At 41.8% G+C, this 12,021-nt stretch overlaps 1 protein-coding gene across 4 annotated transcripts in view; it reads left to right on the top strand.

Moving 5' to 3' along the window:
• plce1 (phospholipase C, epsilon 1) overlaps nucleotides 1-12,021 on the top strand; it is an 80,597-nt gene that overhangs the window by 33,005 nt on the left and 35,571 nt on the right. For all 4 annotated transcript variants that reach the window (XM_031799013.1, XM_031799012.1, XM_031799015.1 and 1 more), the window contains exon 4: nucleotides 8,683-8,932. In XM_031799013.1, the coding sequence (XP_031654873.1) occupies nucleotides 8,683-8,932 (250 nt within the window). The remainder of the gene's footprint in view (nucleotides 1-8,682; nucleotides 8,933-12,021) is intronic.

Below are 12,021 nucleotides of genomic sequence, written 5' to 3'. Positions count from 1 at the left end.
GTTCCATGACATTAACCTGGCTGGATCTAGAACATTCCATGGAAAGTCAGAAATCCACACAGGCGACACTAGGATTGGAAAACTGCCACTAGATTGCACAACTGAGCAGTATTATTTCGGCCTAGAGGATAAGAGCAGTGCATGTTTTTCATGCTCATAGTTTCCGTTTGGTTTCCAGGAGCTAATGCAAAACATTATCCTGGATATTTCCCTGAGCCTTTCACATAACCGAGTTCTGTTTTGATAAGAGCATCATTCCTTTATCAGGAAAGGTATTCCGATATCAGCCTCTCTAAACAGCATCAATTGATGCTTTTGATAGGCCCAAGCCAGTTCTCCTATCCTAGGTAAGAGGACAAGGCCTGGCCTGGACACAAAATATTTAGTCAACGCTGAAAAAGTCCAGACATCCACTTATGGAAAGACAAACATTACCTTGTGAAGACACAGGAAGCGTGGAGGACAGGCGTTTGGGAGAGTCTCTCTGCTGCTTGAAAGACATTACAAAACAGGCTTGTCAGTTATTGACTTTGAATAGAGTGGAGGAGTGTACAGTTCTCTCAGATTGTCCTCATGTTCTTACAGCTATAGTAGGAGAATGATTGTCTGTGTTTACGTCTCAGGATCGTCTGGTTTACACTGTCTGGATGGACGGCTTGGTCGACTGTCTTTATGCTGAGATACTGTTGCTGACTAGCTGTAGTACAGAGCAGGCTCATTTCTGAGGGTGGTCTGGTCTGCAAGGTATGTCATGAATACCCTGTCAGCTGATACTGGAGTGTATACGCGAGGCGCTGTCTCAACCCTAATTTTAAGAGTTAGCTGGGACGCATCTGCCTGACTGGATCCTGACGGGCTATTTTATGATATTAAAAACATTTTCTCAAATGGTTTTATTGCCTCTGTTATAGCTGTTTTGGCTGAAGTGTTCAACTGTTTTACATATCAGAAATCTCTGTTTTTTACGAGGCCATTCTTACAGCTTTAAGTATGTATGACCTCTCTCCCAGCGACCTCACCAGAGTAACAGGCACAGCACATTAACGGTCTCACCCTAACCCTCCTCCACAATGTTTCGCTTTCTTAAACCGGGAAAAAGTAGACCTTAAGCGTAAATCATAGTCCACAGTCGCTGAGATGTGGTAGTCCGGCGTCCCATAGTGACGTAGCTAGACTCTGAGACACTCGTCCGCGGGGGACGCACAGCTCGAACACGCACCTCCCCCAAATTCCCAACCAGCGTGGCTCCTAATACGCAGTTGGAGGAATTGCTTGAGTTGCGCTGAGGATTTGAAGTATAAAAGCCAATGGTCCCCGACCCAACAAACGTAATAAATATACACTACCAGTCAAAAGTTTGGAATGTATTTCCTTCTTAATGCATTTGAGACAATCAGTTGTGTGGTGACAAGGTAGGGGTGGTATACAGAAGATAGCCCTATTTTGGAAGAATACCAAGTCCATATTATGACAAGAACCACTCAAATAAGCAAAGAGAAATGATAGTCCATCGTTACTTTGACATGAAGGTCAGTCCATCCGGAAAATTTCAAGAACTTTGAAAGGGTCTTCAAGTGCAGTCGCAAAAACCACCAAGCGCTATGATGAAGCTGGCTCTCAGGAGGACCGCCACAGGAAAGGAAGAGCCAGAGTTAACTCTGCTGAAGAGGATAAGTTCATTAGAGTTACCAGCCCAAAGAAATGCTTCAGGGTTCAAGTAACAGACACATCTCAACATCAACTGTTCAGAGGAGACTGCGTGAATCAGGTCTTCATGGTTGAATTGCTGCAAAGAAACAACTAGTAAAAGGATAAGAAGAAATTTGCTTGGGCCAAGAAACACAAGCAATGGACATTAGGCCGGTGAAAATCTGTCCTTTGGTCTCATGAGTCCAAATTTGAGATTTGTCCCGAAGCCACTCCTGTGTTGTCCTGGCTGTGTGCTTAGGGTCGTTGTCCTGTTGGAAGGTGAACCTTCGCCCCAGTCTGAGGTCCTGAGCGCTCTGGAGCAGGTTTTCATCAAGAATCTCTCTGTACTTTGCTCCGTTCATCTTTTCCTTGATCCTGACTAGTCTCCCAGTCCCTGGGGATGGTGCCAGGTTTCCTCCAGATGTGACGCTTGGCATTCAGGCCAAAAAGTTCAATCTTGGTTTCATCAGACCAGATAATCTTGTTTCTCATGGTCAGAGTCTTTAGGTGCCTTTTGGCAAACTCTAAGCGGGCTGTCATGTGCCTTTTCCTGAGGAGTGACTTCTGTCTGGCCTGTCTACCATAAAGTCCTGATTGGTGGAGTGCTGCAGAAATGGTTGTCCTTCTGGAAGGTTCTTCAATCTCCACAGAGGAACTCTGGAACTCTGTCAGAGTGACCATGGAGTTCTTGGTAACCTCCCTGACCAAGGCCCTTCTCCCCTGATTTCTCAGTTTGGCTGGGTGGCCAGCTGTATGAAGTGTCTTGGTGGTTCCAAACTTCTTCCATTTAAGAATGATGGCGGCCACTGTGTTCTTGGGGACCTTCCATGCTGCAGAAATGTTTTGGAACCCTTCCCCAGATCTGTGCCTCGACACAGTCCTGTCTGTTATACAGACAATTCCTTCGACCACATGGCTTGGTTTTTGCTCTGACATGCGTTGTCAACTGTGGGACAGGTGTGTGCCTTTCCAAATGATCTCCAATCAATAGAATTTACCACAGGTGGACTCCAATCAAGTTGTAGAAACATCTGAAGGATGATCAATGGAAACAGGATGCACCTGTACTCAATAGCAAAGGGTCTGAATTATTTATTAATATTTTCTATACATTTGCCAAAATAAAAATGAACTGTTTTTGCTTTGTTATTATGGGGTATTGTGTCTAGATGGCTGAGGAAAATGTTTTATTTAATCATTTTCAGAATAAGGCTGTCACATAACAAAATGTGGACAAAGTCAAGGGGTCTGAATACTTTCCGAAGACACGTGTGTGTGTGTGTGTGTGTGTATTAGAGGTCGACCGATTTATGATTTTTCAATGCCGATTATTGGAGGACCATAAAAGCCGATACCGATTTTAATCGGCCGGTTTGCATTTATTTATTTGTAATAATGACAATTACAACAATACTGAATGAACCCTTATTTTAACTTAATATAATACATCAATAAAATCTATTTAGCCTCAAATAAATAATGAAACATGTTCAATTTGGTTTAAATAATGCAAAAACAAAGTGTTGGAGAAGAAAGTAAAAGTGCAATATGTGCTATGTAAGACAGCTAACGTTTCAGTTCCTTGCTCAGAACATGAAAACATATGAAAGCTGGTGGTTCCTTTTAACATGAGTCTTCAATATTCCCAGGTAAGAAGTTTTAGGTTGTAGTTATTATAGGAATTATAGGACTATTTCTCTCTATTTCATTAACCTTTGATGTTCTTATAGGCACTTTAGTATTGCCAGTGTAACAGTATAGATTCCGTCCCTCTCCTCGTTCCTCCCTGGGCTCGAACCAGCAACACAACACTCAGTTTATGTCTGTTGTTGAATCTTGTTAAGGTCATACAAATATTTACACATGTTAAGTTTGCTGAAAATAAACACAGTTGACAGTGAGAGGACGTTTAAGAATACTAGACTATACTAGGTGCAATTTAGAAATGAGGTTGTTCATCAGTTTTTCTCTTGTGTCGGTAACCTACTACAGTCACTCAATTAGCCATGTCAGCTAACAATTTTTTATTTTGGTAGTTAGTCTAGCCAGCTATCTAAACTTATAGTAATCATTGCTTAATACCAACCTGGCCTCACAGGGCACGTGTACAAATGCCGGGACTCCAGTAGGCACCCATCAATTTTGTTTGTCATTCTCACTCAGATATCATATTAACATGGCATAAGTTAATACAAAATGTGTAGAATTGCAGGAAATTTGCTTAAATATGCAAAAATGTCTCTCCACCCAATGGCAAAATGGGTACAATTCCAGGTAATGAACTTTAAAACTTACATTCTTCTCTGCACTGCCACAAAATATTTTGGATGGACGGGACCCCCAACCAAATCTCACTTGGGGCCCCCAACAGGCTAGACCCAGCCCTGCGGCCATTGCATCTGGGTGAAATCTGATATGTACTATTCCATATCAGCCAGCATCCCTATGCTCTGAGAAACTAGGGAGGAGCTCTGAATGTGACGGGTCTTAGCGGATACACCGAGCCTTGATCCAGAATACATCCACCTCCCCCACCCCACTCCACCCCACTCTCTCTTGCCCACCCTGCTTGTCACTTCCACACCATGGGGGGCTCATATGCCAGGCAGCACAGCATTGTAACATGTTGGGGACAACTGTGTTCTGTTTGGGTCACATGACAGGGGACCGAGGGGTTCAGAATTCTAAAAGGATCAACAGGTCACTACTGTCACATAGAGGTCACGTCCCACGCATGGCTCAGCTGAGTCAGGCTGTTAGTGCACTGTCCATGCTAATCACTGCCCAGAATGGCTGGCTCACTGGCTGGTTGCCAGGCAGATAAATCTGCTGGGCCTTGATAATGGGTTAACGCATTGATATGTGTTCTATAGTTTACTGTACTGGTGCCATTTGAGTATAGTATCGGATGGATGAGGGATTTTTACATGTTAAGAGACAAAGCAAAGATATATTGTTAGGTTATGTTCAAAGTTTATTTGGGACAGTTTGTTCACTTTTTAAATTTGTGTAAACATAGTGGCTCTCCCACGAAACCTGAGAGTCGAGGAGACTATCGAGGGAATTTCCCCCTCTTCGAAAAACACAATAAAATATCTCTCCTATTTCGAGCCATATTGCAGATGTTGTTTCCATGTGTGACTGACTGACATACGTGTGTGTGTGTGATGGGGAATAGTCAGACTGGTAAGGACTTGATGTACGTGTCTCAGTAGTGTAGGCAGCTGCCATGTGTCCATCAAACAGGGCACATTCCCTGTGCTCCTCTGCGTCTGCTGAGCCACGGCCGGGCGAGTCTCACATACAGGGCAGTTGGGGTTTCCATCCAGGGTTCAGATTCTCTGGCCAGGGACCACACACACACCATCAAATTACTCAAGAGGCATGGAGGACACACACACGCCAGCTCTGGATTCCAGACAGACAGACAGACCAGAGAAGCTCTCTTTAGGTGTTTATGAACTGTGATGAGCTTCTATCTGGGCCATTTCTCTTTTATTCCCAACACTGGGTCTTCGACAGAGTCTGTCAGCATTCCAGTGTATGAAGTATGAAGGGACTCCGAGGGAGTAGTAGTCATCTTCCAGTTGTACCAAGTGAGGAATACTTGGAAAAAGCTCAACAGTTCATGCAGGCCGCACTTCGCTAATATCCCTTTGATCTAGAATGGCATGGCATGACGGCGATCTAAGGCTGTTGCCAGGCAGACTGCAGAGAGACATGTTGTAATCCCTCTCAACGGCCCATGTTCTGGGTGTGTGTAGAGTAGACGTTGTGCTCAGAGAAATAAGTGCCAGTTAATGGACTTGTGCTGTCTCGGTCTGTCCTGGAACCCAGGACTACCTGGAAAAAGGTGGCAATTGTTACTGAGTGGACTATTCTGGCTAAATAAATACATGAAATGAATGTCCTGCGTGGCTCTTTCCTAACTGGTTAAGATGAATCCATATTCTGTGAGAGAGCGAGAGAGCGAGTCGTTTGACACCGAGAGGCAGGCAAACATCAAATGGACACCACTCTGCCTACAGTGGCGCTTGGTTCGTTCTCTTGCATATATCTGCTGCTGGAACACAGGCAACAAGGGCACAAGAGCTTTGCATCTTTGCTGACCCATGTGGCTCAGTTGGTAGAGCATGGCACTTGCAACGCCAGACATGTGGGTTCGATTCCCAAGGGGGACCAGAACATTAAGCATGAAAATGTATTCACTCACTACTGTAAGTTGCTCAGGATAAGCAAGTCTGCTAAATTGTAAAACATGTAACTTGACAATTTTGTGACTGGCTGCTGTAGCCTAATTTACAGAACGTGCAGGCTGGTAGATTTCAGGCCCCAAGGGGCCAGTTTAAAATCTGACAACAGCAAACTGGCCTTTCAGACAGGAAACCCATCCCATGAGCAGAACGTTTATCTGGGCTGGTGACTGCAGGGTCCATGACTTCTGGACTACTTTCATCATAAACAGGAGTTTTTTGTTTGTTTTTTTGTGTGCCATTTTTCTTTCAGCATCGGGGCTTTCTGTTAGTCAGACCTGGGTTGAAATGCTATTTGGGTTTGAAATCTTTCAAATACCTGAGCTTTGGCTTGTCTGGAGTGCCAGGTTTGGACATTTCTATTGGTTTTATTGCAACAGGTAAGCTCAATCAAGCACAGCTAATGTGTCTGGTTACAAAGGACAAGTAATGGTAGAATAATTGCAGCTGGTTTCACAGAAACATTGTCAGAGTGAGATGAAATGCTCTCGGAAGCCAATAAGATCAAGCTGTTGTGTTCGTCCTTTTACCTTGGCTAATTTCCTTTTCAGATGTAAAATGGCTTTTGGATATCATAAGGACGGCATTATAGAGACATCATGATCTGGTATTACTGTAGCCCCTGACCATCCAAATTGCCCTTGTTTTCTTGAACAGTTCAGACACCCTGTGTATTTTTGTAAAAGCTGTGCTATGTAATGTTCTGCGGCACTTCAATAGAGGAGAAAAAATGAGAACCAGCTAATTGAATTGCCAAGTATTATAGACTGTCTGCTTATCCTGGTTGCTGTGACAATAATCTACTTAATTCTGGCTTTAACAAGGCAAGAGGAGGGTGTTATTGCACTAATGATATTGAAACATGAGATACCTGATGATTTTAGCGTTTATGTTATGAATCACATTTTTTCAACCCTTAAAATACATTTACCATAAAAAAATAACTGGATGAATAATTCGGAATAGTGTCTTAATACAATCAAACCCAACCTGCAAAGGTCTTGCTGTCTCTCTAAGGAGTAACAGTCATCAGTACTGCTCTGACTTCAAAGTCTGGGAGCTTACCTGAGAGCGCACAATGCTCTATTCCCATATCATGCTGTCTGGCAATAGTGAATAATTGTGCTGGAAAGTGACTTCCTGCTCAGGTCCTCCATTCATTCAAACCTCTTAAGTCGCTACCTCGGTACATGTGTATACTGTAGGTCTAGTGAAGAGCAAGGACAAATTAGCAGGGTCATTCTGTTCAGAGGAAGGGCAAAGATTTAGCTAACTGTTTTTCCTGGAACCGATTGGTAGTAATGGCAGAATAATGGCAGCTGGTTTCACAAACGTTTTCAGAGTGAGATGAAATGCACTCGGAGGCCAGTAAGATCGAGCTGTTGATTTAGTCCTTTACCTCAGCTCTTTTCCTTCTCTTTGGATATCAGAAGGAAGACATTATGAAGACCTCTTCTGATCTTTACAAATGTTACGTAACCCCGGGTGGATTTAAGATTACCAGGATTACATTTGTTAGTTGGAGTGTGTCATTTTAACTTTTAAAACCTTGTTTATACATACCAAAGGCTTGATCAGCCTGCTCATCATTTTGAGGCTGCAGAAGAAGAAATTAGATGTGGGGTAATAATATATGTATAGTAAAAGGGTCCCAGCTGTGTTTATGTATCATATGTAAAACATGCATGCTATGCAAATCCCCTAGGGATAAGGGGATTCCTCTATACTCAAATAGAGTAGTATTTGTATTTATTAAGGATCCCCAGGCAGCAGCTACACTTCATGGGGTCCAAACAAGATTAAGGGTATTACATAAAAATACATTAAACGGTACGTCATACAACACGTTATTACACCACTACTCTACCACTACAGATCTACAGTACCTATGTTCCTCTTTGTGGAACTTGACCATATGACTGGGCAGTAGTCCAGGTGCTATAGACTTCTTCCCATCTTAGCTACTGTTACATTTATGTTTTTACCATAACAGTTTACGATCCAGGATTACTCCAAGCAGTTTAGTCTCTTCAACGTGCTCAATTTCTACATTTGAGCTATTACAAGCTTTAGTTGAGGTTTAGGGTTTAGTGAATGGTTTTGTCCCAAATACAATGCTTTTAGTTTACAAATATTTAGGACTAGCTTATTACTTGCATTTCTTAAACTGACTGCATCTCTTTGTTAAGCGTTGCAGTGATTTCACTTGCTGTGGTAGCTGATGTCTATGATGTGGACTCATCAGCATACATAGACATACAGGCTTTACTCAGTGGCAGGTCATTAGTAAAAACATTTTTTTTAAGTCAGGGACCTAGACAGCTGCCCTGGGGTATGCCCGACTCTACCTGGATTAGGTTGGAGAGGCTTCCATTAAAGAACACCGTCTGTGTTTTGTTATACAAGTACCTCTCAATCCACAATATAGCAGAGGATGTAAAGCTATAACACAAACGTTTTTTCAGCAGCAGACTATGATCGGTAATGTCAAAAGCTGTTGAGTGCTCTTCCCTATAAGCGTGATGACAGTCAGTTTTTATTTTGTTTACTGTGAAATAACGTATCTGGTCAAACACAATTATTATTATTAGCTAGAGGAGCTCCACTTTAACCCAGGTCTCCATAATCAGGGTTAACCAGGTCATTATTGTAGAAGATATCATTTGTTCTGAATAATTTAGCTGTATCTGGCCAAACAACATTTTTTTAAATAAATACATGTCTTCTCTTCTGTCCACAGATCCACCATGCGCTGAGTGTTGAGGACAACCTGCTGCACCCGTGCAGGAAGCTCCTAGCCTTTGCTGGATGTGTGTGTCTCAGGGTGACATGCCCGACTCAGCCTAGGTACGTGTACCGTGCCAGCTCCCAGAGGACCTCAGTGTATGCCCATCTGACCGGGGCCCTGTTGGAGGCCACTGCCGCCCTCGGGGCCCGAAGCACTCTGCCCAGTGTAACCGTTGGCTCCACTGGACACGCCATGCTCAAAGGTAAGAAGGTGTGTGTGTGTGTGTTATAGGAGGCTAGTGCATGTATGTATGTATGTATCTTTACTACTGTTCAAAAGTTTGGGGTCACTTAGAAATGCCCCCAAAAATTGTCCATTTTGAAATAACATCAAATTTTTCAGAAATATAGTGTAGACATTGTTAATGTTGTAAATCACTATTGTAGCTGGAAACGGCTGATTTTTGAATGGAATATCTACATAGGCGTACAGAGTCCCATTATCAGCAACCATCACTCCTGCGGAGTTCCTCTGTCCAGTGTCTGTGTTCTTTTGTGTCTGTGTTCTTCTGTCCAGTGTCTGTGCTCATCTTTTATTTTTATTTGCCAGTCTGAGGTATGGCTTTGTCTTTGCCACTCTGCCTAATAGGCCAGCATCCCGGAGTCGCCTCTTCACTGTTGACGGGGGTACTATTTAATGAAGCTGTCAGTTGAGGAATTGTGAGGCGTCTGTTTCTCAAACTAGACACTTTAATGTACTTAATGTCCTCTTGCTCAGTTATGCTCCCACTCCTCTTTTTATTCTGATTAGAGCCAGTTTGCGCTGTTCTGTGAAGGGAGTAGTACACAGCCTTGTACGAGCTCCTCAGTTTCTTGGCAATTTCTAGCATGGAAATAGCCTTAATATTTCAGAACAAGAATAGACTGATGAGTTTCAGAAGAATGTGCTTTGATTTTGGCCATTTTGAGCCTGTAATCGAACCTACAAATCCTGTTGCTCAACTAGTCTAAAGAAGGACAGTTTTATTGCTTCTTTAATGATCACAACAGTTTTCAGCTGTGCTAACATAATTGCAAAAGGGTTTTCTAATGATCAATTAGCCTTTTAAAATTAATAAACTTGGATTAGCTAACACAACGTGCCATTGGAACCCAGGAGTGATGGTTGCTGATAATGAGCCTCTGTACTAGAGGACGACCGATTAATCGGAATGGCCGATTTAATTAGGGCAGATTTCATAACATTTCATAACAATCGGAAATCGGTATTTTTGGACACCGATTTGGCCGATTTTAAAATTAAATAAATACATTTTGAACACTTTTAATTATCCTTTATTTAACTAGGCAAGTCAGTTAAGAACACATTCTTATTTTCAATGACCGCCTAGGAACAGTGGGTTAGCTGCCTTGTTCAGGGGCAGAACGACAGATTTTTACCTTGTCAGCTCGGGGATTCAATCTTGCAACCTTAGTTAACTAGTAACATTGCCTGTTACGCAAATGCAGTAAGCCAAGGTAAGTTGCTAGCTAGCATTAAACTTATCTTATAAAAAACAATCAATCAATCATAATCACTAGTTAACTACACATGGTTGATATTACTATTTTATCTAGCGTGTCCTGCGTTGCATATAATCAATGCGGTGCATATTCATGAAAAAGGACTGTCGTTGCTCCAATGTGTACCTAACCATAAACATCAATGCCTTTCTTAAAATCAATACACAAAAGTATATATTTTTAAACCTGCATATTTAGCTAAAATAAATCCAGGTTTGCAGGCAATATTAACCAGGTGAAATTGTGTCACTTCTCTTGCGTTCATTGCACACAGAGTCAGTGTATATGCAACAGTTTGGGCCACCTAATTTGCCAGAATTTTACGTAATTATGACATTACATTGAAGGTTGTGCAATGTAACAGGAATATTTAGACTTATGGATGCCACCCGTTAGATAAAATACGGAACAGTTCCGTATTTCACTAAAAGAATAAACGTCTTGTTTTCGAGATGATAGTTTTCGGATTCAACCATATTAATGACCTAAGGCTCGTATTTCTGTGTGTTATAATTAAGTCTATGATTTGATAGAGCAGTCTGACTGAGCGGTGGTAGGCACCAGCAGGCTCGTAAGCATTCATTCAAATAGCATTTTCGTGCGGTTTGCCAGTAGCTCGTCGCTGTGCTTCAAGCATTGCGCTGTTTATGACTTCAAGCCTATCAACTCCCAAGATTAGGCTGGTGTAACCGATGTGAAATGGCTAGCTAGTTAGCGGGGTGCTCGCTAATAGCGTTTCAAACGTCACTTGCTCTGAGGCTTGGAGTGGTTGTTCCCCTTGCTCTGCATAGGTAACGCTGCTTCGAGGGTGGCTGTTGTCAATGTGTTCCTGGTTCGAGCCCAGGTAGGAGCGAGGAGAGGGATGGAAGCTATACTGTTACACTGGCAATACCAAAGTGCCTATAAGAACATCCAATAGTCAAAGGTTAATGAAATACAAATGGTAAAGAGAGAAATAGTCCTATAATTCCTATAATAACTACTACCTAAAACTTCTTGCCTAGGAATATTGAAGACTCATGTTAAAAGTAACCACCAGCTTTCATATGTTTTCATGTTCTGAGCAAGGAACTTAAACGTTAGCTTTCTTACATGGCACATATTGCACTTTTACTTTCTTCTCCAACACTTTGTTTTTGCATTATTTAAACCAAATTGAACATGTTTCATTATTTATTTGAGGCTAAATAGATTTTATTGATGTATTATATTAAGTTAAAATAAGTGTTCATTCAGTATTGTTGTAATTGTCATTATTACAAATACATTCTAAAATTTGGCCAATTAATCGGTATCGGCCTTTTTTTGCCCCCCCAATAATCGGTATCGGTATCGGCGTGGAAAACATAATCGGTCGACCTCTATTCTGTACGCCTATGTACAATTGAAGTCGGAAGTTTACATACACTTATGTTGGAGTCATTAACTCGTTTTTCAACCACTCCACACATTTCTTGTTAACAAACTATAGTTTTTGAAAGTCGGTTAGGACATCTACTTTGTGCATGACACAAGTCATTTTTCCAACAGTTGTTTACAGACAGATTATTTCACTTATAATTCACTGTATTACAATTCCATTGGGTCAGAAGTTTACATACACTAAGTTGACTGTGCCTTTAAACAGCTTAGAAAACTCCAGAAAATTATGTCATGGCTTTAGAAGCTTCTGATAGGCTAATTGACAATATTTGAGTCAATTGGAGTTATACCTGTGGATGTATTTCAAGGCCTACCTTCATACTCAGTGCCTCTTTGCTTGACATCATGGGGAAATCTCAATAAATCA

Source organism: Oncorhynchus kisutch, linkage group LG20, assembly GCF_002021735.2.
Source record: "Oncorhynchus kisutch isolate 150728-3 linkage group LG20, Okis_V2, whole genome shotgun sequence".
NCBI classification, from domain to species: domain Eukaryota; kingdom Metazoa; phylum Chordata; class Actinopteri; order Salmoniformes; family Salmonidae; genus Oncorhynchus; species Oncorhynchus kisutch.
This window is presented reverse-complemented; position numbering and strand designations above follow the sequence as displayed.